The sequence below is a fragment of the Oncorhynchus masou genome, chromosome 31, assembly GCF_036934945.1.
Source record: "Oncorhynchus masou masou isolate Uvic2021 chromosome 31, UVic_Omas_1.1, whole genome shotgun sequence".
NCBI classification, from domain to species: domain Eukaryota; kingdom Metazoa; phylum Chordata; class Actinopteri; order Salmoniformes; family Salmonidae; genus Oncorhynchus; species Oncorhynchus masou.
The window spans coordinates 84,238,722-84,266,221 of NC_088242.1; the positions used below are offsets into that span (position 1 = coordinate 84,238,722).

At 41.7% G+C, this 27,500-nt stretch overlaps 1 protein-coding gene across 5 annotated transcripts; it reads right to left on the minus strand.

The window, feature by feature from the left end:
• On the minus strand, positions 1-27,500 carry LOC135524609 (BOS complex subunit ncln). 5 transcript variants are annotated; one of them, XM_064952300.1, is made up of 15 exons: positions 27,219-27,500; positions 26,365-26,555; positions 25,917-26,058; positions 24,511-24,605; positions 19,381-19,461; positions 13,175-13,278; positions 8,112-8,200; positions 7,720-7,859; positions 7,324-7,550; positions 6,580-6,667; positions 6,398-6,436; positions 6,003-6,166; positions 1,881-1,934; positions 1,671-1,749; positions 1-1,477 (listed from the first exon to the last, which is right to left on the minus strand). In XM_064952300.1, exons 1-15 carry the CDS (start codon positions 27,391-27,393, stop codon positions 1,415-1,417), a joined length of 1,731 nt encoding a protein of 576 aa, XP_064808372.1. In that variant the 5' UTR covers positions 27,394-27,500; the 3' UTR covers positions 1-1,414. The 5 variants fall into 5 exon arrangements, with proteins under 5 accessions (XP_064808372.1, XP_064808375.1, XP_064808374.1 ...); XM_064952303.1 differs by having other exon boundaries at positions 6,003-6,163; positions 7,372-7,550; positions 25,917-26,061; XM_064952302.1 differs by having other exon boundaries at positions 7,372-7,550; positions 25,917-26,061.

Consider the following 27,500-nt stretch of genomic DNA (forward strand, 5'->3'; position numbering starts at 1 on the left):
TTATTTCAACAAATGTATTTATTTTTGATGTCATTGTTGCAAGAATCAAGTTTTTGTCGATCAGGTAAAACACAGTTAAGAAAGGTAAAACAAAGGTGTTGGACAAAGTCTCAGAAATGGGAGAGTTCAATTCAGTGCACAGTTAAGCAGAGTCTGCTTCAATAAATACAAATTCTAAGATATGTCCCACACAGCTTGTTCCGTTGTGTAGATAGGTGAATCTCGCCAGTCCATTTGCCTTCACTGACTGCAGGAGTGACATGGCATGCAGTATGTAATTATACCAAATACAGCACTCAAGCACAGTCTCCTCATCTCAAGATCAAAGACTGTCAGGGATATAGACAACACAGATCCACACATTACCAGACTCCCTTCGAAGGTCCAATTCGATCTAACAACACGTCTTGCCTTTAACACTTTAGTTGTTGATAAGCAGAGCAAGGGGGGATTTGCACATCGATGTGGAGCTAACCATTTTGTAATAGACATGTCCAGATAGATGGAGGCAAAATCGCGTTGGTAGACCAACACTGCATACATCTCATTAACATTTGTGAGGGGTGGGCCTAATTTTCTTCACATTTTAAAATCTAAACTGTCACATAGTAACCCTAGTAAACAAATGTCACAAAGGGGTGAAACCCCAAAATGATACATTTCCATTCTATTACCGTACTTACTCTTACGGCAATAGGAAGTATATGGGACACTATCATTCTTATTCATACATTTATTTCATTAGTTCAGTCAAGGCCATGAATCATGTTATCGACACACTATTCAATATTTAAACAATAAGAAAACTAATTTGGGTTAGAGAGAAAAAAGAACAAAAATAAATCTAGTCATGATGACCAAATACATTGACCATCCAAACAAATATTACCAAGTCTCATAGCTGCCCAAGAAGATGACCCACTGACGTTTGGCAAAATTCACACTATAGGGCACTGAGTGAGCCGTGGATTTAGAAATGCCCAAACCCACATCAACCCCTAGTCCCTCCCTACTTATGCATGTGTAGAACGGAGAGGATTGGTTGGGTATAAGCTGGTGTAAATCGCACTTAGCCGATCAAAGAGCCAGGTGATGCTATTACCATATTGACACCTATCGAATTATCTCAGATCATGAGGGAAATAGCGGTTAATGTGGGACTGGGCTTACGAGGTGGTAACGTTTGACATCTGTTTTTATGAGGACAGGAAGACTAAAGGAACCGACAAAATGGCTAAACTTGGCAGAGAGAAATGATTCAACATGTTTCATTTCCAAAGAGGGAAAAAGGCAATATATTGGGTGGTAAAATGTTTTTATATCATAAGAGCTGCTTGGTCCGCCCCCGTTTTGTTATTGGCTAGAACTCGTTGTTGCTGTGAGGAGAAGTCTGGAGGATAGTAAGGGGAGGGGCTTAATGCTGCTTGGTCTTGGGTGCTGTGATTCTGCGCACAACACTGTAGAGAACTCCAAAGTGCTGAAGAGAGAAAAAAGCGAGAAACATCATTAACCCCTAAATAACAAGGTAAGCCGACTGAGAAGACGGCAGTCATCTGATTTACAACAATGACCTGGTTAGGAGTTACAGGGGGAGGCTAGGTCAAACAAATGACCATACATCAAAATAACACTAGTGACCATCAGAATGGTGATGTTGGATCAATACATACCTGAATGGCCAGATATATCACTCCGAGGTAAGCTGCGATGCAGACCGCCAGAAGCAGGTCAAAGATGGCTGGTTTCACCCTGTTAGGAAAGCAAAATGTGACACAAAAGCAAGCTGAAGAGGTTTGAAGTGAAAAATCAATAAGCTATCGCTCTATTGCACTAAAGAACAGCACTGTGAGGGCTAAATAGAGTGGGCAGCTATCACCTACCTGTAAGCATTCATGGTCTGTTTGAGCTGATCATAGAAGACAAACTCTGGGTCTCTGAGAGGGAGAATACAGATGACAACTGTCACTGAAACTTCAACCATTAACTTTCATAAGGTCATTGGATCAATAAACAACAGTAAATAGAAAGTGTACAACTCTCATTAAAATCCCATCCGTCCCAGACAATTTATTCCATACAAATCGTCTTCTACAACACAAGAAGTGGTTCTGTCACAGTTTTGAACACTACGAGCGGTCTTTTTTTTTTTAGAGGGTGGATCAGCTTAATATTACGGAAAGAATGATGCAGACAATTACATTGGAAGCAACATTTCCAATCCCCCATATTTTTTTGGTAAATATATCCATACACGCATGCATATATATATACACATATATACATACACATACTTATATAGACATACATACTTTTTTAAAGAATATACCTTTATTATTATTCCCCGCAAACCCTACCGCCGATTCCCCAATTGGAGTAAACTAAAACACTTCTGCTTCTACCTTCAATCCATACATCTTATACATACTCTACAGACACAGTCTACTTTACAATAGTTCACTCTTGTTTGTTCTTAGTCCTTCCTCTATTTCTGTTGTCCATCCAGTTTGATTTCTATTTGTAACTATGTTATTTCACAAAAGTTCCGAACCTATAGACATTTTACAGATCCCGTATGTTTTACATTGTTTATCTTGTTATTAGTCCCACCCTTCAGCTCCACTCAACCCCTCCCATCTATCTCTCAACATCATCCATTTCGGATTTCTACTTGCCATTTACTGTATTTTTCAACTGTGCTGTGATGCTTCACAAAATAATTGAACCTTCCTATTCTCATAACTTCTACAGATTGTAAATTAAAAATAAACATTTTTGCTAAAATAATAATTATTGATTGATTGACTATGGCTTTTCAAATTACACAGTATTGCTATCTGTAGTGTTAGTTCTAGGTAAATGTTGCAATTCTTCAGCCATTCCTGGACATGTGACCAAAAATGAGCTACATATGGACAATACCAAAATAAATGATCAAATGACTGCCACCTCACAGCAGAATCTGCAGAGCTGGGAAGATTGTATCCCTCATATATAACATTCTATTAGTTGCAAGAATTTTGTATTGTAATTTATATTGAAAAATTCAAAGTTTTAAATCCGGCGTTGTTTTGCGTATCAATTCATAAACCATGTGCCATGGAATGGGTACATCGAAAATCTCTTCCCAACTATTTTGCAATTTACATGGCACAGCTGTCAGTTTTTTGGTCCTTAAATGAAATTGGTATATGTTTTTATTTATCACACTTTTCTTTAACCATTTATGTTCTTTAATACAGGGCCGACATACTTTTTTCTCCTTCTACTTGCCTCTTCCATTTTTGTGGTAATGCTGCAATTAATTGGTTGTAATTTTGGGTAGAGCAGACATTTCCATATGTCTGTGTTAGCTGCATGTGCGACATAACTCCACCAGTCCTATTTATGATATCATTCACTAAAATTATACCTTTTTAAAAAATTTCTTCGATAAATACAGTCTTTTTATCAATTAGTATATTTGAATTTAACCACAATATTTGTTGTACTATTTGTTCCGTCCTTTCAGGTTGATTAAACTGAAATTGCAACCAACTTTCTAAGGCTTGTTTAAAAAATAAAGATATGTTGGAGATGATTTCCTTTTCAAACAACCGAAAGTGAGCAGGTGTAATCTGAATAAAGAGGAAAAGGCCCTTCCTGAATATAGGATGAGACATTCGTACCAATTGACTAGAGAACCAGTTTGGATTTAAGGTTAACTTTTGTATGACTGATGCCTTTAGTGAGAGGTCTAATGCTTTAATATTTAATAATTTCTGCCCACCGAATTCATATTCATTATATAAATAGGCCCTTTTAATTTTATCTGGTTTGCCGTACCAAATAAAATTGAATAATTTTTTTGTTCATATAATTTAAAAAGCAGGTCAGTAGGTGTAGCCAAAACCATAAGCAAATAGGTAAACTGTGATATAACTAAGGAGTTAATCAGGGTGATTTTTGCACAAATAGACAGGTATTTTCCTTTCCATGGTGGCAAGATCTTATCTATTTTTGCTAACTTTCTATAAAAAATTATTGGAGCGAGATAATATCTTTCATTTGGGATTTGTATTCCGAGTATGTCCACATCTCCGTCAGACCATTTAATTGGTAAACTACATGGTAATGTAAAATGTGCATTTTTTAGTGATCCAATACGTAATATGGTACATTTATCATAATTTGGTTTTAATGCAGAGAGAGTAGCAAAAGTATCTAGATCCTCTAAGAGGCCGTGGAGAGACTCCAATTGTGGTTTTAAAAGAAAACATGAATCATCAGCGTACAATGACACCTTAGTTTTTAGGCCACGGATTTCTAATCCCTTAATATTATTGTTTGATCTAATCGTTGCAGCTAACATTTCGATGGCAATAATAAATAGATATGCCGATAGTGGACAAACTTGTTTTACTCCTCTAGATAGTTTAAAACTTTCTGAGATGTAGCCATTATTTATTATTTTACACTTAGGGTTACTATACATAACCTTAACCCATTTTATAAGAGATTCCCCAAAATTGAAATATTCTAGGCATTTATATATAAACTCCAGTCGTACTTTATCAAAAGCCTTTTCAAAATCAGCTATGACAACCAGGCCTGGTGTCCCCGATATTTCAGTGTTCTATTGTTTCCAGTACTTGTCTTATATTACCTCCAATGTGTTGTCCATGAAAAAACCTGTCTGATTCGGATGAATAATATCTGACGATACTTTTTTAATTCTATGTGCCAAGTATTTTGCTAGGATTTTTGCATCACAACACTGAAGTGTAAGAGGTCTCCAATTTTTTAAACGGACTGGATCTTTATATATACCACTTGGGTCCTGTTTCAGTAATAATGATATCACACCTTCTTGTTGCGTGTCTGATAATCTACCATTTATATAGGAGTGGTTAAAACAAGCCAATAATGGTCCTTTGAGTATACCCAAAAAGGTTTTGTATACTTCCACTGGTATGCCATCCAACCCTAGAGTTTTCCCATCCTTAAAAGGCCCCAATTGCCTCAAGCAGTTCCTCCTCTGTAATTTGGTCTTCACATGAGTCTTTCTGTACAGATGTTAATTTTACAATATTATTAGGAAAAAAATCCATATAATTAGTTTCAATTAGTGGAGATGGAGGAGTCTGAAATGAAAACATATTCTTAAAGTACTTTACTTCCTCTTTCAAAATATAATTTGGTGATTCATGCGTGCCTCCGTCATTTGTAACAAGTTAATACATTTTTTTTGGTAGCATTTCTATATTGAAGATTGAAAAAGAATTTGGTGCATTTTCCCCCATATTCCATCCAGTTTGCTTTATTTTTGTTATGTATTACACTGGATCTTTCTTGAATAAGTTCCTCCATTTCTTTTTGTTTTTCCTCTAACTTATTCTGTGCCTCTATAGTAGCGTATTTTATTGCTATCTAACTGTACTGTTAGTCCTTCAATTTCCTTTGTTAATATGGACTCTTGATCTAAATTGCTTTTGTTTTATAGATGAGTACTGAATTGCATTGCCTCTAAAGGCACATTTAAAAGTGTCCCATACAGTAAGGGGATCTGCTGTACCTATGTTATGTCTGAAAAAGTCAGTTATAAATTCTTCTGTCCTAGTTCTAAACAATTTATCATCTAGTAGGCTTTGATTAAATTTCCAATATCCTCGCCCACGTGGAAATTCTGTAGGAGTAATATATATATGCCAATTATGTGATGATCCGACCGCATTCTGTCCCCTATCAACACTTTTTAACCTTTTGGTGCCAGAGAGAATGGTATAAGAAAGTAGTCAAGGCGACTAGCTTGATTAAGCCTCCGCCATGTATATCTCACTAGGTCAGGGTATTCAAGTCTCTATATATCCACTAATTCCAATATATCCATGACATTCACTACGAGCGGTCTTAGTGGCTTTGTGATTCCTCCCAAGGCATACACGGCAGAACCACTAGCGGTGACCAGTCTAGAGGACCAGCGACACCTTGTATTAGCCGTAGCACTGTGGTCAGTGACTGGTCACCTCTTGTCAGCCTTGACGTAGTGCCTGCGGACGTCCTTCAGGTAGTGTCCCAGGTGGTACTCCAGGGTGCTGACCACGCTGCTGTCTTTGTCCACCAGCTGGGCAGCCCGCGGCTGGGCTGTCAACCAGTCCACCACTGACGACAGCTGCTCCTCCTGCACCTGCTGGACACACATACACACTCATCATCAGTGGTCTTATAGTACACACCTTGATACACACTTGTCTCGTTAAGACACACACATCGTGAATCTGACTTTAACGGTCCATGCTATGACAAAACTAGCCTAAGAGTCCTGGTGTGTAGAGCAGCCTTCAAAGACGCTTGGTAAAGGTCACATCAGAGACAGTCTGAAAGGGAGGAGACAGCAGGGTAGTCACATTCAACCACTCACCATTTGTTCAGTGAAGATCTGCAGGTCTCCTGGAGCACCCTGGACACACACACACACACACACACGAGAGAGAAACATCAAACCTGCTGTAGAGTTCAAAAGGTCAACTTAAATATCAAAAGCAACATGACTTTCATTATGGCTTTGAATAATGAAACGTCCTATATTGTACATATCTTTACCTTCTCTGTGAGGTTGTAGATTACTCTCGCCAGTGACTCTGCAATCAGCTTTGTGTTCCTGCTGAGCTTTCTCAGATCCACATACGGTCTGTAACAGTAATTCACAGTTAAACTAACCAGCAATCAGGAGCAGCTCAACTAAGAAAAAAAACTAATGGAGGAGGAGAATGGAAGGGGAGCAGACAGTCCACTGGGCTGGGAGGAGGGGAGATGGCAGTGATGAGGTTGAGAGGACAGATGGTGCCCTACAGTGGGATGAAGGTGTCCAATTCAAAATCAACCCAGTAGCCCAGTGTTTAACCTTTTCTATTCCACTGACAAGCTATGTTCCATCCTCCTGGAGGTACCGCTAACAGTAAAACTAACACAGTATTTGTGTCATTTAAGCATCTCAGAGACCAATAGCTCCACCTTCCTGTGAAATCAGATTTCTACAAGTCCTACATCTACGGTCCCAAAGGCAGGGGTGTGGGCAATACGGTCCTGGAGGGCAGCAATGTGTGCAGGCTAAAGTGTGCAGGCTTTTGTTCTAGCCCAGCACTTACACACCTGATTCAATTGATCCTATTGAGCAGTTAATTATCATTTGAAAAAGGTGTGTTAGGTGAGCTGGGCCTAGGCAGGGGCTGGGGCTTGTGGTGTGGTTTGGGATCGGCAGGGCAGAATGGGGGGGGTGGGGTGTAGCAAGACAGTTGCGGGCGACAGGCGGTTGGATGCTTGGTCGGACTGCGGTAATAAACCCACCCAGCAGGGGGCTCTCCCACTCCATGGCGAGAAGAGGGGGACACTGACCGCACGTCCATGATGCTGGAGCGCTGTGCCTCACGGTGGCTGTTGAGGTGGGACAGGGTGAAGGCCGGCAACCGGCGGATCCCGAAGCGCTCGTGCTCCCACGCCAGCGTGTCGTCTGCCAGGTTGATCTTCTTGTGCACCATGGAGAACTTGACCTCTGGGTACTGGTTGGATGCCACCTGAGAAGAACACAGAGGAGGTTTTGAGGTCAGGAGAACTTGATCTAATGAGAACAGTAGGGATGTGTTATATGTGGTCAATACATGTTAGTTTGTATCAGTGGTGTGTATCATATGAATTTCAATACTAAAAAACTTTTTGTGGTGAGTATTCCGTCGTGGTCCTTACAGTCTCCAGCTCTTTGAGCAGGGCGTACTGGGTGGTGCCTTCTTTAGGGGGTTTGGACACATGGAGGTGCAGACTGTCCCCGTTCCCCAGGGTGTCCAGACACAGCACAAACGCCACGTTGTCCTGAAGCAGACTGGAGTCTGCAGAGAGAGAGGGAAGAAAGGATAGAGGAAAAGAGAAACTGTTTAAACTGCAATATGAATTTCCATGACTTATGTACGCCCATTGTTTTGCATGCAGGACCACAATTTAACAAGAATTGTTGCCGGTATCACGTTTAATTTCCATTCATTTGCAGTGTGTACTCCACAGGTGTTCTCTACAGTGTCCCACTGTGGCAATCATAATACCTGTCCAGTAACTGAGTCTATAGCCTTCTGAGCTTAGTGTACCTGTATGATCCAGGTTGTCCTCCAGCCATCTCTTGGTGCCTTGGTAGTTGAACTTCCCTCCTCCAGAGACAAAAAACAGGAGGTTGTATCTAAGAAGACAGCAGGTGTGTTAGAAATGACAGGAGAGTACATTCTTATTAACGTGGATGTTCACTGGCCTCCATTAGATCAACAGACTTGTACAGTCTGGTAGCTGTTGGGAATTCCATATTGGGAATTCCAAACATAGAATATCAGAGGAGAAAAGGCTAGTCAGTTGCAATAGTGTTTCTGAATTCAGAGGTCATGAAATCTGCACCAAGTAGCTGACTTGTCTTTACCTTGCTTTGCCTGTCCTGTACTTTTGCTTCCTGACGACTGCACCCTTTTCCCCTACCCGCTCTATGGTAGGGTGGGGCTTCTTGCGCTTTCGTTCCTTTTTACTAGTGATATGCAAACAGCCCTTATGCAAAGTTAGCAGTAGTTGCTGGTTAGCATTTTGTTTGTCTGTATGGAGAATAAGTTAATACCAGAGTTCACCTAACACCATGGAAAATTGGCAGTGTGCCTTAACGTCCACAGATTTACATTAATTTCAAATCAAATTGTATTTGTCACATGTGCCGAATACAACAGGTGTAGTAGACCTTACAGTGAAATGCTTACTTACACACGCTTAACCAATAATGCAGCTAAAAAAAAAAATTATTTAGAAAAGTATTTACTAAAATAAACTGAAGTAAAAAAATAAATAGATAAAAAAGAAAATAATTAAAGAACAAACCATTTTAATAGTAGCGAGGCTATATATAGGGGGTACCGGTACAGAGTCAATGTGCGAGATCACAGGTTAGTAGAGGTAAATGAGGTAATATGTACATGTAGGTAGACGTGACTAGGCATAGATAATAAACAGAGTAGCAGCAGCATAAAGATGGGGGTGGGAGAGGGGGAGACAATGTAAATAGTCCAGGTGGCCATTTGATTAATTGTCCAGCAGTCTTATGGCTTGGGGATAGAAGCTGGTACCAAAGCGCCAAGTCTAGGACAAAAAGACTTTTGGTCCTAGACTTGGCGCTTTGGTACCGCTTGCCGTGAGATAGAGAGAACAGTCTATGATTTGGGTGACTGAGTCTGACAATGACAGAGTCTGACAATTTTTTAAATTGTTTTTTTTTTGGTGATGTGGACACACCGAGGAACTTGAAGCTCTCAACCTGCTTTACTACAGCCCAGTCAATGACAATGGGGGCGTGCTTGGTCCTCCTTTTCCTGTAGTCCACAATCATCTCCTTTGTCTTGATCACATCAAGGGCTCTGACCTCCTCCTTATAGGCTGTCTCATCAGGCCTACCACTGTTGTGTCTTCGGGCAAATGTAATGATGGTATTGGAGTCGTGCTTGGCCATGCAGTCGTGGGTGAACAGGGAGTACAGGAGGGGACTAAGTACACACCCCTCAGGGTCCCCAGTGTTGAGAATCAGCATGGCAGACGTGTTGTTGCCTACCCTTACCACCTGGGGTGTGGCCCGGAAGCTCAGGATCCAGTTGCAGAGAGAGGTGGTTAGTCCCAGGGTCCTTAGCAAAGTGATGAGCGTCGTGGACACTATGGTGTTCAAAGCTGAGCTGTAGTCAATGAGCAGCAGCATTCTCACATACAGTTGAAGTCTGAAGTTTACATACACCTTAGCCAAATACATTTAAACTCAGTTTTAAAACATTCCTGACATTTAATCCTAGTAAAAAATTCCCTGTCTTAGGTCAGTTAGGATCACCACTTTATTTTAAGAATGTGAAATGTCAGAATAATAGTAGAATGATTTATTTCAGCATTTCTTTCTTTCATCACATTGCCAGTGGGTCAGAAGTTTACATACATTCAATTAGTATTTGGTAGCATTGCCTTTAAATTGTTTATCTTGGGTCAAACGTTACAGGTAGCCTTCCACAAGCTTCCCACAATAAGTTGTGAATTTTGGCCCATTCCTCCTGACAAAGCTGGTGTAAAACTGAGTCAGGTTTGTAGGCCTCTTTGCTCGCTCACACTTTTCAGTTCTGCCCAAAAATGTTCTACAGGATTGAGGTCAGGGCTTTCTGATGGCCCCTTCAATACCTTTTTTAATGGTGGTTTTGGAGCAGTGGCTTCTTCCTTGCTGATCGGCCTTTCAGGTCGATATAGGACTCGTTTTACTGTGGATATAGATACTTTGTACCAGTTTCCTCCAGCATCTTCACATGGTCCTTTGCTGTTGTTCTGGGATTGATTTGCACTTTTCGCACCAAAGTACGTTCATCTCTAGGAGACAGAACGCGTCTCCTTCCTGAGCGGTATGTCAGCTGCGTGGTCCCATGGTGTTTATACTTGCATACTATTGTTTGTACAAATGAACGTGGTAACCTTCAAGCGTTTGGAAATTGCTCCCAAGGATGAACCAGACTTGTGCAGGATAACTTTTTTCTGAGATCTTGGCCGATTTCTTCTGATGTCAAGCATGATGTCAAGCAAAGAGGCACTGCGTTTGAAGGTAGGCCTTGAAATACATCCACAGGTACACCTCCAATTGACTCAAATGATGTCAATTAGCTTCTAAAGGCATGACATAATTTTCTGGAATTTCCCAAGCTGTTTAAAGGCACAGTCAACTTTATGTATGTAAACTTCTGACCCACTGGAATTGTGATACAGTGAATAAGTTAAATAATCTGTCTGTAAACAATTGTTGGAACAATTACTTGTGCCATGCACAAAGTAGATGCCCTAGCCGACTTGCCAAAACTATAGTTTGTTCACAAATTTGTGGAGTGGTTGAAAAACTAGTTTTAATGACTCCAACCTAAGTATATGTAAACTTCCAACTTCAAATGTAGGTGTTCCTTTTTTCCATTTGGGAAAGAGCAGTGTGGAGTGCAATAGAGATCACATCATCTGTGGTTCTGTTGGGACGGTATGCAAATTGGAGCGGGTCTAGGGTTTCTGGGATAATGGTTTTGATGTGAGCCATGACCAGCCTTTCAAAGCACTTCATGGCTACACACGTGAGTGCTACGGATCGGTAGTCATTTAGGCTGGTTGCCTTGGTGTTCTTTGGCACAGGGACTATGGTGGTCTGCTTGAAACATGATGGTATTCCAGACCTGGTCAGGGACAGGTTAAACATGCCAGTGAAGACACTTGCCAGTTGATCAGTGCATGCTCGGAGTACACATCCCGGTAATCAGTCTGCCCCGTCGGCCTTGTGAATCTTGACCTATTTAAAGGTCTTACTCATGTCAGCTACGGAGAGCGTGATCACAGTCATCTGGAAGAGCTGATGCTCTCATGCATGCTTAAGTGTTGGTGGTCTCGAAGCGAGCATAGAAGTATTTAATCCTTTCTGGTAGGCTTGTGTTACTGGCCAGCTTGCAGCTGTGCTTCCCTTTGTAGTCTGTAATAGTGTGCAAGCCCTGCCACATCCGACGAGCATCTGTTTGATGGTTCATCGAAGGGCATTGCGTGATTTCTTATTAGCGTCCGTGTTAGAGTCCCGCTCCTTGAAAGCGGCAGCTCTACCTTTTTAGCTCAGTGTGGATATTGCCTGTAACCCATGGCTTCTGGTTGGGGTAGGTACGTACGGTCACACTGTGGGGATGATGTCATTGATGCACTTATTGATGAAGCCAGTGACTGATGCGGTGTACTCCTCAATGCCATCGGAAGAATCGCGGAACATCTTCCAGTCTGTGCTAGCAAAACAGTCCTGCAGCTTAGCATCTGCGTCATCTGACCATTTCCATATTGAGCGAGGCACTTGTACTTCCTGCTTTTGTTTTTGCTTGTAAGCAGGAATCAGGAGGATAGAGTTATGGCCAGATTTGCCAAGTGGAGGGCAAGCTTTGTACGCATCTGTGTGTGGAGTGAAGGTGGTCGAGTGTTCCCCCCCCCCCCTCTGTTTGCACATGTAACATGCTGGTAGAAATTAGGTAAAACGGGTTTAAGTTTCCCTGCATTAAAGTCCTCGGCTACTAGGAGCGCCGCTTCTCGATGAGCAATTTCTTATTTGCTTATTGCCTTATACAGCTCGTTGAGTGAGGTCTTAGTGCCAGCATTGGGTTTGTGGTGGTAAATAGACAGCTACGAGAAATACAGATGAAAACTCTTGGTAAATACAGTGTATGTGATCTACAGTTTATCATGAGATCATGAGCAAAATGTCAAGACTTCCTTAATATTAGATTTCATGCACCAGCTGTTATTTACAAATAGAAACAGACCGCCACCCCTTGTCTTACCGGAGGCAGTAGTTTTATCTTGCCAATGCACCGAAAACCCAGCCAGCTGTCAGCCTCGACTCAGTGAAACATAAGATATTACAGTTGAATGTCCAGTTGGTAGGATAGTCTTGATCGGAGCTCATCCATTTTATTATCCAATGTATGCACGTTGGCTAATAGGACTGATGGTAGAGGCGGATTACTCATTTGCCGGTGGATGCTTACAAGGCACCCCGACCTACGTCCCCGATATCACTGTCTCTTCTTCATGTGAATGACAGGGATTTTGGCCTTGTTGGGTGTCTGAATTAAATCCTTCACGTCCGACTCATTAAAGAAAAAATCTTCATCCAGTACGAGGTGAGTAATCGCTGTCCTGATATCCAGAAGCTCTTTTCAGTCATAAGAGACAATGGCAGAAACATTATATACAAAATAAGTTACAACAAACACGAAAACACACAGACAATAGCACAATTGGTTAGGAGCCTGTAAAAACGGAAGCTATCTCTTCCAGCGCCCTCTGGAGATCTGGTTTCTCAGCACAAACTGCTCTCACTCCTGGGTGTTTAGAGTACACTTGTTCTAGAAATCGACAAATACCTTCTAAGAACCACATCTGTTCTACTTTATTATTACAAGTACTACTGAAAAGCATTTTAACCACAAGGTCTCCATCTTCTGAATATTGTAAGAGGTTTATTCTTACATTTGTACGTTTTACACATTTTCCTCGGCTGTGGGTGCCTAGATGCCAGAAGGAAAGGTGTGGATGGTTATAACCTTGTAAGAAGCCTGATTTCTCAGGGTGGCTTGGGATGTGTGTTGCTCACCCAGCGTGTGTCCTCTTGTAGGTGTAGAGTCTGGAGAAGAGCCTGGCTAACTCCAGCAGCATAGACACCCCACTGCCGTTAGAGTCTGCTCCATAGGACAGCCACTGGACAGGACAACACCACAATCATACAGAGAACACATTTACTTAGCATCTTCACTTCTAGTGGACTACGATAACAATATTTTAAGATTAATACACAACACAGAAGTCTAAAAGGTCAAGAGGACTAAAAGTCAATAGAGTACTAACGATCAATGGAAATAGTGTTTTTTCCGTAATAGGGAATTAATGAGTAATGGGTCAGAGACATGAGAGGAATTTGTCTATACATTGAGCCTGAAATAGGATACTTGTTATTTGACTATTGGCCCAGTTCTATCGCAAGGAATTCTAATTGGTCAACCACTCTGCTAGGGTTGGGTAATAAAACTACATCTTGTCCCTTTGTTCTGTGGAAAGAATCACTGAGGACAGGGGAGAATGAACATCTACCTCTCAGCATAACATCTATGATTTGTCCTCTTTGAATGAAACTATTTTTCTCCCCCTGATTTGCTTTGGGGTTTGTGTTATTGAAGAGGACATCATATGGTAACACCACAATGGCGCTATATAAATCGATCAATAAAAAACAAAATAAATGCAGTGCCTTCAGAAGCACCCCTTGACATTTTCCATATTTTGTTATGTTACAGCCTGAATTTGAAATGGACTACATGGAGATGTTTTGTTACTGGCCTACACACAATACCCCATAATATCAAAGTGGAATGATGTTTTTAGAAATGTTAAATTAATTCCAAATGAAAAGCAGAGATGTTTTGAGTCAATAAGTATTCAACCCCTTTGCTATGGCAAGGCTAAATACATTGAGGAAAGATTTGCTTAGTTGCATGGACTCAGTGTGTGCAATAACAGTGTTGAACATGATTTTTGGATTACTTACAGTTGAAGTCGGAAGTTTACATACACCTTAGCCAAATACATTTAAACTAGGTTTTTCACAATTCCTGACATTTAAACCTAGTAAAAATTCCCTGTCTTAGGTCAGTTAGGATCACCACTTTATTTTAAGAATGTGAAATGTCAGAATAATAGTAGAGAATTATTTATTTCAGCTTTTATTTCTTTCATCACATTCCCAGTGGGTCAGAAGTTTACATACACTCAATTAGTATTTGGTAGCATTGCCTTTACATTGTTTAACTTGGGGTCAAACATTTTGGGTAGCCTTCCACAAGTATCCCACAATAAGTGGTGAATTTTGGCCCATTCCTCCTGTCAAAGCTGGTGTAACAGTCAGGGTTGTAGGCCTCTTTGCAAGCTTTTTCAATTCTGCCCACAAATTTTCTATAGGACTGAGGTTGGGGCTTTGTGATGGCCACTCCAATACCTGGACTTTGTTGTCCTTAAGCCATTTTGCCACAACTTTGGAAGTATGCTTGGGGTCATTGTCCATTTGGAAGACCCATTTGCGATCAAGCTGTAACTGATGTCTTGAGATGTGTCAATATATGCACATAATTTTCCTTCCTCATGATGCCACCTATTTGGTGAAGTGTACCAGTCCCTCCTGCAGCAAAGCACCCCCACAACATGATGCTGCCACCCCCAGGCTTCACGGTTGGGATGGTGTTCTTTGGCTTGCAAGCCTCCCTCTTTTTCCTCCAAACATAACGATGGTCATTATAGCCAAACAGTTCTATTTTTGTTTCATCAGACCAGAGGATATTTCACCAAAAGGTACAATCATTGTCCCCATGTCCAGTTGCAAATGTCTGCGTGGTCCCATGGTGTTTATACTTAGCCAGCAGCATACCACCCTGCATACCACTGCTGGCTTGCTTCTGAAGCTAAGCAGGGTTGGTCCTGGTCAGTTTCTGGATGGGAGACCAGATGCTGCTGGAAGTGGTGTTGGAGGGCCAGTAGGAAGCACTCTTTCCTCTGGTCTAAAAAAATATCCCGAGGGCAGTGGTTGGGGACACTGCCCTGTGTAGGGTGCTGTCTTTCAGATGGGAAGTTAAACAGGTGTCCTGACTCTCTGAGGTCATTAAAGATCCTATGGCACTTATCGTAAGAGTTGGGGTGTTAACCCTGGTATCCTGGCTAAATTCCCAATTTGGCCCTCAAACCATCACAGTCACCTAATAATCCCCAGTTTACAATTGGCTCATTCATCCCCCTCCTCTCCCCTGTAACTATTCCCCAGGACTTTGCTGCAAATGAGAATGTGTTCTCAGTCAATTTACCTGGTAAAATAACAGATTCAAATAATAATAATACTTGCATACTATTGTTTGTACAGATGAACGTGGTACCTTCAGGTGTTTGAAAATTGCTCCCAAGGATGAACCAAACTTGTGGAGGTCAAACTTTTTTCAGAGGTCTGTGGCTGATTTCTTCTGATGTCAAGGAAAGAGGCACTGAGTTTGAAGGTAGGCCTTGAAATACATCCGCAGGTACACCTCCAATTGACTCAAATTATGTCAATTAGCCTATCATTTTATGGAATTTCCCAAGCTGTTTAAAGGCACAGTCAACTTAGTGTTTGTAAACTTCTGACCCACTGGAATTGTGATACAGTGAATTATAAGTGAAATAATTTAGTCTGTAAACAAATGTTGGAAAAATGACTTGTGTCATGAGCGAAGTAGATGTTCTAACCGACTTGCCAAAACTATAGTTTGTTAACAATAAATTTGTGGAGTGGAAGTTTTAATGACTCCAACCTAAGTGTATGTATACTTCCGACTAAAACTGTATCTCTGTACCCCACACATACAGATCATTTTAAGGTCTCTCAGTCGAGAAACTAATTTCAAACACAGATTTAACCACCACGACCAAGGAAGTTGTCCAATGCCTCGCAAAGGTGGTCACCTATTGGTTGATGGATTAAAAAAAAGCAGACATTGAATATCCCTTTGAGCGTGGTGAAGTTCTTAAAATGTGGGGTGTGTATCAATAAACCCAGTCACAACAAAGATACAGGTGTCCTTCCTAACTCAGTTGCCGAAGAGAAAGGGAACCGCTCAGGGATTTCACCTTCAAATCAAACTTGATTTGTCACATGCGCCGAATACAACCTTACCGTAAAATGCTTACTTACTTACTTACTTACAAGCCCTTAACCAACAGTGCAGTTCAAGAAGAGTTAAGAAAATATTTACCAAATAAAATGAAGTAAAAAATTATAAAAAATACAAAATAACGAGGCTATATATAGGGGGTACCGGTACCGAGTCAGTGTGCGGGAGTAAAGGTTCGTTGAGGTAATTTGTACATGTAGGTAGGGGTGAAGTGGCTATGCAGATATTAAACAGCGAGTAGCAACAGTGTACAAAACAAATAGAGGGGGAGGGAGGGGGGGGTGTCAATGTAAATAGTCCGGTGGCCATTTGATTAATTGTTCAGCAGTCTTATGGCTTGGGGTAGAAGCTGTTAAGGAGCATTTTGGTCCTAGACTTGGCGCTACAGTGCCACTTGCCGTGCGGTAGCAGAGAAAACAGTCTATGACTTGGGTGACTGGGGAGTCTGCCAATTTTATGGGCTTTCCTCTGACATGGCCTATTATATTGCTCCTGAATAGCAGGAAGCTTGCCCCCAGTGATGTAGTGTCAGATGCTGAGCAATTGCCATACCAGGTGGTGATGCAACCGATCAAGATGCTCTCGATGGTGCAGTTGTAGAACTTTGAGGATCTGGCGACCCATGCCAAATCTTTTCAGTCTCCTGAGGGAGAAAAGGTTTTGTTGTGCCCTTTTCATGACTGTCTTTGGACCATGATAGTTTGTTGGTGATGTGGACACCAAGGAACTTGAAACTCTCGACCCACTCCACTACAGCCCTGCCGATGTTAATCGGGCCTTTTCCTGTAGTCCACTATCAGCTCCTTTGTCTTGCACACATTGAGGAAGAGGTTGTTGTCCTGGCACCACACTGCCAGTTCTCTGACCTCCTCCCTATACGCCATCTCACCGTTGTCGGTGATTAGGCCTTCCACTGATTTGTCGTCAGCAAACTTAATGAGTGTCCCGCTCCTTGAAAGCAGCAGCTTTAGCTCGATGGTGGAGGTTGCCTGTAATCCATGGCTTCTGGTTGGGATATGTACGTACGGTCACTGTGGGGAAGACGTCGGCAATGCATTTATTGATGAAGCCGATGACTGAGGTGGTATACTCCTCAATGCCATTGGATGAATCCCGGAATATATTCCAGTCTGTGCTCGCAAAACAGTCTTGTAGCGTAGCATCTGCGTCATCTGACCACTTCCGTATTGAGCGAGTCACTGGTACCTCCTGCTTTAGTTTTTGCAGGAATCAGGAAGACAGAAGCAGGAGGATATAACTATGGTCAGATTTGCCAAATGGAGGGTGGGTGAGAGCTTTTTATGCATCTCTGTGTGTGGAGTAAAGGTGGTCTAGAGTTTTTTCCACTCTGGTAAATTTGGTAAAACTGATTTAAGTTTGCCTGCATTCAAGTCCTCGGCCACTAGGAGTGCCGTTTCTGGATGAGCATTATCTTGTTTGCTTATGGCCTTGTAGAGTTGGTTGAGTGCGGTCTTAGTGCCAGCATCGGTATGTGGTGGTAAATAGACGGCCTCGAATAATAAAGATGGTAGATAGTGTGATCTACAGCTTATTATAAGGTACTCTACCTCAGGCAAGCAATACCTTGAGACTTCTTTAATATTAGACATTGCACACCAGCTGTTATTGACAAAGACACACACCACCACCCCACGTCTTACCAGACGTAGCTTCTCTGTTCTGCCGGTGTATGGAAAATCCCGCCAGCTCTATATTATCCGTGTCGTCCTTCAGCCACGACTCAGTGAAATATAAGATAGAACGGCTGGCCAGTAGAACGGATGGCAGTGGGAGTTTACTCACTTGTCTAAGGATTTTCAGAAGGCAGCCCAACCTGCGCCCCCTTTTCCTTTGTCTTTTCTTCACGCAAATGGTGGGGATTTGGGCCTGTTCCCGGGAAAGCAGTATATCCTTCTCGTCGGACTCGTTAAAGGAAAAAGTTTCTTCCAGTTCGTGGTGAGTAATCGCTATACTGATGTCCAGAAGTTATTTTTGGTGATAAGAGACAGTAGCAGCAACATTATGTACAAAATAAGATTTAAAAAAAAACAAGTTAGAAAAAATGCAACAGTAGGTTAGGAGCATGTAAAACGTCAGTCATCCTGTTCGACGCCATCTTATAGCCAATGGCCCACCTTAAGGCCAATGGTGACTTTAAAACAGTTACAGAGTTTAATGGCTTTGATAGGAGAAAACTGAGGATGGATCAACAATATTGTAGTTACTCCACAATACTAACCTAATTGAAAACAAGGAAGCCTGTACAGAATTTAAAAAAATCAAAAACATGCATCCTGTTTGAAACAAGGCATTAAAGTATTACTGCAAAAAAAAGGCTTTTGTGCTGAATACAAAGTGTTGTTTGGGGCAAATCCAATACAACAAATTAGTGAATACCACACTCCATATTTTCAAGCATAGCGGTGGCTGCATCATGTTATGGGTATGCTTGTAATCGTTAAGGACAGGGAAGTTTTCCAGGATAAAAAAGAAACGGAATGGAGCTAAGCGCAGGTAAAATCCTAAAGGAAACCCAGGTTCAGTCTGCTTTCCACCAGACACTGGGAGATAAATACACCTTTCAGCAGGACAATAACCCAAGACTCAAGGCCAAATCCATACTGGAGTTGGTACCAAGAAGACAGGGAATGTTCCTGGGTGGCAGAGTTACAGTTTTGAGTTAAATCTACTTGAAATATAATGGGAAGACCTGAAAAGGTTGTCTAGCAATGATCAACAACCAATTTGACAGAGCTTGAAGAACTTTGAAAAGTATAAACCGGCAAATGTTGCACAATCAAGGTGTGGAAAGCCCTTGGACGTATTCAGAAAGAATCAGAGGTGATTCTACAAAGTATTGACTAAGTGGCGTGAAAACTTATATAAATATGATATTTCTGTATTTCATTTTGAAAACATTTGCAAAAATGTCTAAAACCATATTTTCACTTTGTCATTATAGGGGATTGTGTATAGATAGGTGAGAAGAAAATAAGAAAAATCCATTTTGAATTCAGGCTAACAAAATTTGGAATAAGTCCAGGGGTATGAATACTTTATGAAGGCACTGTAATAACGAGTATATTGAGGTGCATGAAGGGAGAGCTGGGCGTACCGGAGCCACACCAAAAGAGTCATAGTGAGCCACCAGGACGATGGTGGGCAGGTCCTCTCCTCCAGTTCCAGCCAGTCGCCCCTAGGAGAGGATGGGGCTACAATGATTAGACAACAGTATATTGTATTAGGATTTACATTTTATATATCAGTCCTAAAACATCTCAAAAGACACTAGTACATTCGCTGTCATCTTGTATAAAAGTAAAGAATGTACCTAAGGGTATGTCGAAACTTAAGACATATCAATGAAGTCAGGCATGGGAGGCCTCTCACAATGACTTCAACTAAAAACCATGATACAGTGCCAGTCAAACGTTTGGACAAACCTACTCATTCAAGGGTTTTTCCTTTATTTGTACATTGTAGAATAATAATGAAGACATCAAAACTACGAAATAACACATGGAATCATGTAGTAAAGAAAAACCTTTGAATGAGTAGGTGTCTAAACTTTTGACTGGTACTGTATGTGAAACAAGGCCATTGACTGGTAGTGGCCGTATGCATTAAGGCTGGGCTCAATTTGAATTTAACGTATTCAGGAAGGGATTTGAATTTAACATTCAGAAATATAAAAACTTTTCAAATACATTTCTTCTACTTTTCAGTTTATTGAGAAGACATGAAAAATAAAATATAATTGTCTATTGAATTGCAACTTTAGTTTACTTCCTGAATGGATTGTCTTAATTTAGAGCTGAACACTTGATCCATCTCAGAGTCAGGAGTCTCCTGATCCCCTACTGCATGGCTAAGCCCATTATTCCCCTGGGTTTGACACCTAGCTTAGTTTAAAACACACATGCACACACAAACACTTATCATACGGTGCATTTGGAAAGTATTCAGACCCCTACCCGTTTTCCACATGTTGTTGCGTAACAGCCTTATTCTAAAATGGATTAAATAAGTGTAAAAAAAATCGAATCTACACACAATACCCAATATTGCCAAAGTGAATGCAGATTTTTTTAGAAATGTTTGCAATGTATTAAAAACAAAAATACTTAATTTACATAAGTATTCAGACTCTTTGCAATGAGACCTGAAATTGAGCTCAGGTGCATCCTGTTTCCATTGATCTTCCTTGAGATGTTTCTACTACTTGGAGTCCATCTGTGGTTAATTCAATTGATTTGATATGATATATGATTTGGAAAGGCACACACCTGTCTATATAAGATCCCACAGGTGACAGTGCAAGTCAGAGCAAAAACCAAGCCGTGAGGTCGAAGGAAATGTCCGTAGTGCTCCGAGACAGGATTGTGTCAAGGCACAGATCTGGGGAAGGGTACCAAAACATTTCTGCAGCATTGAAGGTCCCCAAGAACACAGTGGCCTCCATCATTCCTAAATGGAAGAAGTTTAGAACCACCAAGATTCTTCCTAGAGATGGCCATCCGGCCAAACTGAGCAATCGGGGTTAGAAGGGTCTTGGTCAGGGAGGTGACCAAGAAACCGAAGGTCACTCTGACAGAGCTCCAGAGTTCCTCTTTGGAGATGGGAGAACCTTCCAGACAGACAACCATCTCTCCAGCACTCCACCAATCAGGCCGTCATGGTAGACTGGCCTAGACGGAACCCACTCCTCAGTAAAAGGCACATGACAGCCTGCTTGGAGTTTGCCAAACTGCACCTAAAGGACTCTCAAACCATGAGAAACAATATTCTCTGGTCTGATGAAACCAAGATTGAACTCTTTGGCCTGAATGCCAAGTGTCACGTCTGGAGGAAACCTGGCACCATCCCTACGGTGAAGCATGGTGGTGGCTGCATCATGCTGTGGGGATGTTTTTCAGTAGCAGGAACTGGGAGACTAGTCAGGATCGAGGGAAAGATAAATGGAGCAAAGTACAGAGAGATCTTTGATGAAAATCTGCTCCAGAGTGCTCAGGACCTCAGACTGGGGCGAAGGATCACCTTCCAACAGGACAATGACCCTAAGCACACAGCCAAGACAACCCAGGAGAGGCTTCGGGACAAGTCTCTGGAATGGCTCAGCCAGAGTCCGGACTTGAACCCGATCAAATCTCTCTGGAGAGACCTGAAAAAAGCTGTGCAGCGACGCTCCCCATCCAACCCGAGAGCTGAGAGGACTTGAGACTGTAATCACTGCCAAAAGTGCTTCAACAAAGTACTGTTGGATTTAGGGTAAACCTTGAACATTGAGATACTAAAGACATGATAGATCCGAAGCAGTATATAAAGGAGTGAGAGAGACTGGGTTTTATGTCAGAAGTTAATGGTTCTCTGTAGAAAGACAGAGTGGCTGTGAAATGTGCTGGAAGTCACAGGAGTGCGATAAGTGCGAGGTGATACGTGCGAGGTGATACGGGAGGACATATGTAGCTTAGGCGAAGGAGGGGTTGAGGTCAGGAGGTCAGGTCAGTTCCCCCGAAGGGAGTAATAAGGGTTTAGTATCCGGTTACGCTCTTCCTGTGGAACCATAAGATGTAAGGATTGGAGAGAAGGAGGAGTGTCCAAAGTGCTTCCAGGAACACGTTTTGTCTGAATACAGCGGTGTCGGCCCTTTAGGGAGAACTAAACTTGGTTAAGCTTCTCAAGTGTCCGTGAGTTATTTACTCTGTTAAATAAGAACCTAACAGTACTTAGTAAATGGTCTGAATACTTATGTAAATGTGATGTTTTTTATTTTGAATACATTTGCAAAAGTTTCTAAAAACCTGTTTTTGCTTTGTCATCATGGGGTAGTGTGTGTAGATGAAGACATTTTATAAATTTTAGAATAAGGCTGTAACGTAACAACATGAGGAAAAAGTCAAGGGGTCTGAATACTTTCCGAATGTGCTATGGACTCGAAAATTACATAAGGTTAAGAAAACGAACAAGTTATCTGCTTATTAATACCTTTACACCCAAAGTGTGAGGCAGTGTGCTAATTAGAGTACTGGTCTACTGGTGGCCTAATAGACAGGTTGGTTGTTTAGCAACAAAACTGGATGCTTGAGCAAGTATGCGGCAAAACAGATGGGGTTGGCTAAGATCGTTGATAACATGTACACTATTTATTTACCAACGTTTATTGAAAACATAAATAAAGTTGCACAATAAGCACTTGTCTCTCAAATCCATTGTTACAGTTGGTCAATGTTTGCCATATTAGCATAGACGTGACAGTCAAAACACCTCAAAACAAGACATGGTATCAAGAACTAGATCAAACAAGCTGAAACGTGCCACTGAAGATTCACCACATGGCAGTTTGTCATTGTTGCTAGCTATCTGGCCATCTAGAATCACAACAACACACAGCCTTCTGCCTATTTGAAGCGTGCGCATCATTTTGGTGAAGTTGTCAGCTAACCTATGATAACTCATGGTAAATAGTATGCTCTACAGTTTTTCATCTATATTTTTCGTAGCTGTCTATTTACCACCACTAACCGATGCTGGCACTAAGACCGACTCAACAAAATGTATAGGGCCATGAGCTAACAACAAAAATGCACATCCAGAGCCAGCGTTTCTCATGGTTTGTGATTTTAATGCTGAAACTGAAAAAACTAGAGGCGACAAAACTCTAGATCTCCTTTACTCCACACAGAAACGCATACAAGGCAAATTAGACCAAAACTTTATCCTCCTGGTTACAAACAAAAATTCAAACAGGAAGTGGTTTGATGAAGCAGATGCTAAGCTACAGGACTGTTTCGCTAGCACAAACTGGAATTTGTTTCGGGATTTATCCAATAACTCTGAAGAGATCATCACATCAGTCACCGGCTTCATTAATAAGTGCATCGAAACTTATCCAGGACACATACTCAGAGCATGTGCTGACAAGCTGGAAAGTGTCTTCACTGACATTTTTCAACCTATCCCTAAGCCGGTCTGTAATATCAACTTGTTTCAAGCAGACCAACATAGTCATTGCCCCAAGAACGCCAAGGTAACCTGCCTAAATGACTATCGCCCCGTAGAACTCACATCTATAGCCATGAAATGCTTTGAAAGTCTGGTCATTGTTGCCATATTAGCATAGACGTGACATTCAAAACACCTCATAACAAGACATGGTGTCAAGAACCTCAGTTGAGCTGAAACCATTATCCCAGGCACCCTGGACCCACTCCAAAACAAAGGAGCTGATCGTGGACTACAGGAAATGGAGAGGGCGAGCACGCCCTCGTTCACATCGATGGGGCTGTAGTTGAGCGGGTCGAGAGCTTCGAGTTCCACGGTGTCCACATCACTAAGGAATTAACATGGTTCACACACACCCACACAGTTGTGAAGATTGCACGACAACACCTCTTCCCCCTCAGGAGGCTAAAAAGATGTGGCATGAGGCCTCAGATCCTCAAAAACTCCTACAGCAAAATCACGGCTTGGTACAGCAACTGCAAGGCGCTACAGAGGGTGATGAGTACAGCGTCCTGCCATCCAGGATCTCTATTCCAAGCAGTGTTAGAGGAAGGCCCCAAAAAATGTCAAAGCCTCTAGCCACCCAAGCTATAGACTGTTCTCTCTGCTACCGCACAGCAAGCGGTACCAGTGGACCAAGTCTCGAACCAACAGGACCCTGAACAGGTTCTATCCCCAAGCCATAAGACTTCTAAATAGCTAATCAAATGGCTACCCGGACTACCTGCATTTAGCCTTTTTTTGCACTAACTCTCCTGGACTGAAAATGCACACGCTGGACTCTACCCACACACACATAACACGCCCACACATGCATACTGACTACACACAAACTTTCACACTCACCACATACGCTGCTGCTACGGTCTATTATCTATACTGTAGCCTAGTCACTTTACCCCTACCTATTAAGTACATAGCTACCTCAATTACCTTGTACCCCTGCACAGACTCAGTACTGGTACTCCCTGTATATAAGACATGCTATTTTTACTCATTATTGTTATTCACTGTCTATTTTTTCCTTGTGTCACTATTTTAGGAGATGTATGCAATTCATTCTGTATTGGCCCGTAAGTAAACATTTCACTGTTAGTCTACACCTGTTGTTTACAAAGCATGAGACAAATACTATTTTATTTTACCTGTCTATATTTTAAAATATCACCAATTATCAGAAACTTGGATTAAATGTCACAATTCTACATAATCATTAAACGGCTACAGAACAGTGGATTCTCACCTCTAGACTGGTGATGGCCCAGTCACTCACTGCCTTGCTCTGAGCCCCACTCGTCACCATCTGAAAGCCATTGGCCGTGGCTGTGTGTATCAGCACTGAAAAGACATGAGGAAAATGCATTAAAGCGCTAAAAAGAAATTCACCAGAAATAATTATATTTAACATGGTTTACACCAGGGCTATTCAACTATATTCTTATGGGGGCCAGATATGAAAAATACATTTTCTACATGGGATACATGTGATTACTCTTCCTAAAACAGGTATAAAAAACAATGTAAACACAATTATAATCCTATGAAGCCCTTTTATTAAAATGAAATGTCGCTAAAAGTACATGTTAAGTGGTTTAATTATTTATTGTATAATGGAACATATTTGTACTTAACAGTTGACCTGCATCACATACATTTGTAATTTTCTGTCCGTTTTACAAAGCCTCATCTTGTTTTCATTTACACATAAGCAACCTTTTATACATGGTATATCTCACTTGACTAGTTTTTGCAGAGAAGTCTCTTGCTCCCCCAGCATTAGTAGAGAACGGGTCCCTATAACAAACTGCACTACCTCTAAGATTTCAGTTTATCTAAAAACTTGTGGGAGTGATCTGTACTGATGATTATTGAATATAGTTGTACAGTGTAGGCAGATGGTGCGTTTAGTTTGGGCTCAAATCAGAGGAGAAAATACATTTATTAATTATGTCAACAACTGCTTTATCCATCCCCTGTCGTCCCAAATTAAGTCCATTCAATTGATTGAAAAACAAACATCTGATACAAACTCCTTATCAAGCATTTTCGCTCGATATGCGTTGGCTTTCTTGTGGTTGCAATCGTGGAGAAAAGCAACTATTTCCTCCCTATGCTCACATAGCATTATTACCCTTGCTTAGCCAACGAAAATCATTGTGGTAGATGATGCTCAGCAGCCTACGAAACAAGCCATGTTGCGGCTGTATGTCGATCAGATAAAGTTTATGATAGCCAGAAGCGAGTCCATGGTATTTTTTTAACTCACCACAAAGCACGCTCTGCTGTATCAGGCAGTGTAGTGATGTAATCTGCGGTGAAAGAGCCGATAGGTGGGCAGAAACACACTGTACCCCTCTTAGCAGCTCTGATTGGCTGTAACTGGTATGTTGGATGATATTGATTGACAGCACTTAATGGGCGGGACTAAAGGAAAACAGATTCTCCCATTGGAGAATATTGAACAAGGGCTCCTTTTGGCACTAAATATGGGATATTTGAAGGGCTTTTTGAAACAATTATTTTCTTTTTTTTAATGTTCAGAATTCATCAAAGGGACATTCTGAGTTGACAAATGGGCCAGATCTGGCCCGTGGGCTTCAAGTTGAATAACCCTGCTGTACACAATTTAAATAAAAAAATCTCCTGTACCTTCGGCTGCAGAGGAGGACCCCTGGGAGGAGGAGGTGGTGAGGGTCTGTGTGTAGATGGAGAGCAGCTCATCATCCTCCAGTGCAAAGTACACTGGAACAATGGTCTCTGTGGCCAGCATCTCTGGCTCCAGCTCCATGAACTGCTACAATGTGTAGGAATACTGAATGACTGGTTATCATTCACAAGACTATTGCACCATCAGAATGTGAACGTGAAACAGCATAACATTTTCAACTTTCGCCTACTTCACTCCAGCAAGTCTGTTTTTTCAAGTTTATCTTGAAAGTGTGTTGTGACCGCTGTTTTATCTGTAACATAAACATACTTTACATGGACACAAACAGCTCTGGCTTTCAAGGAAACACAGGGCCTTGCCTCTTGATTCGAGTTCCAGGGTTGTCTGCTGTACAGCTGTACATTCATAAGGCATTATAATTCTTATTACCTGTACTATGTCCTGTGGCATGGTGGACATATTCTTGGGGAGAATGATGACCACAGCCCCAGCGGACTGGCGCAGGGCTTTCTGATATCTCTCATAGGAGAAGTCCACCAGCCGCATGATGACACAGCGGCGGCTTAGCACCTCCGCCTCCACTGTGCGGGCCTCTGTGTTCAATATGGCATTCCTGGTACCTGGGAATCACAAGTGGGATCAGATCAGCCGGGGAGAGATAAATGGAAACACCGTTCAGTGACTAACTAGCTGACATGATTGATGTAATGCTATAGTCTACTAACGTTAGCTATCACACAGCACATCATATTCAAATTCTATGATTTGAAGTAAATAAGACATGGTTATAACCTGATGGGGGTCGTGTGTTTATGGTTGTGGTGAGTGGCACTCCCTAGGGCTCTGAGGGTATGTAGCTGCTGGCGTTACCTTTTAGGACAACTTATCATTGAAATGGTAACGATTGGTAGTTAAGATTAGCTAAGATAACGTGGTATTGCCAGTGAATAACAACCATAACACTAACTAGCTGTCAACCCGTGTCATCCTATTCATATTTATACATATGAATAGGAGGAATGAGAGAGAGCTCTGCCGCATGAATGAAGGAGGACACGGGTTGACAGCTATCTTAGCTAGCTAACAGCCGTTATAGCTAGCTTTTTAGATAGCTAACAGACCCAGGCTAGCACGCTAACGTTGGCTAGCTAGAATTTTGCAGTGACAGACAGCGTTTACTTGACGAAATATATGCCTTATATCAGGATCGCTAACCACAGAACAGGATTACAATTTAATACTTGCACAATATACATAGTTAGCTAGCTATTTTAAATGCTTACCGTACGGTTGTCCCTGCAGGTCATACTGCTGCATGCGGTACACAGTGAATTCATGTGCCGCTTCGGTTGGAAGGGGTGAGACGAGAATCAGCACCGCAGGGATAAACACAATGAAAGTCAAGGGGAAAGATGACTTAAACATGTTATCGAACACCTCACTAGCCTCCTCAAACATCTTGACCTTAGTATTCAGGTCTAAACAAGAGACAATTGTAATCTGGGCAGTTTCTGGAACGATTCTAGTCTATGCACAAAGCGCAGCAGCAACCGACACAACTTAAT

Coding starts and splice junctions, on each gene's coding strand:
- LOC135524609 (XM_064952299.1), bottom strand. CDS start 27,393: ATGTTTGAGGAGGCTAGTGAGGTGTTCGATAACATGTTTAAGTCATCT. Junction 19,462..24,510: donor GGGCCATCACCAGTCTAGAG/GTGAGAATCCAC, acceptor ATCCTCTCCTAG/GGGCGACTGGCTGGAACTGG. Junction 1,750..1,880: donor CAGACCATGAATGCTTACAG/GTAGGTGATAGC, acceptor CTTTCCTAACAG/GGTGAAACCAGCCATCTTTG.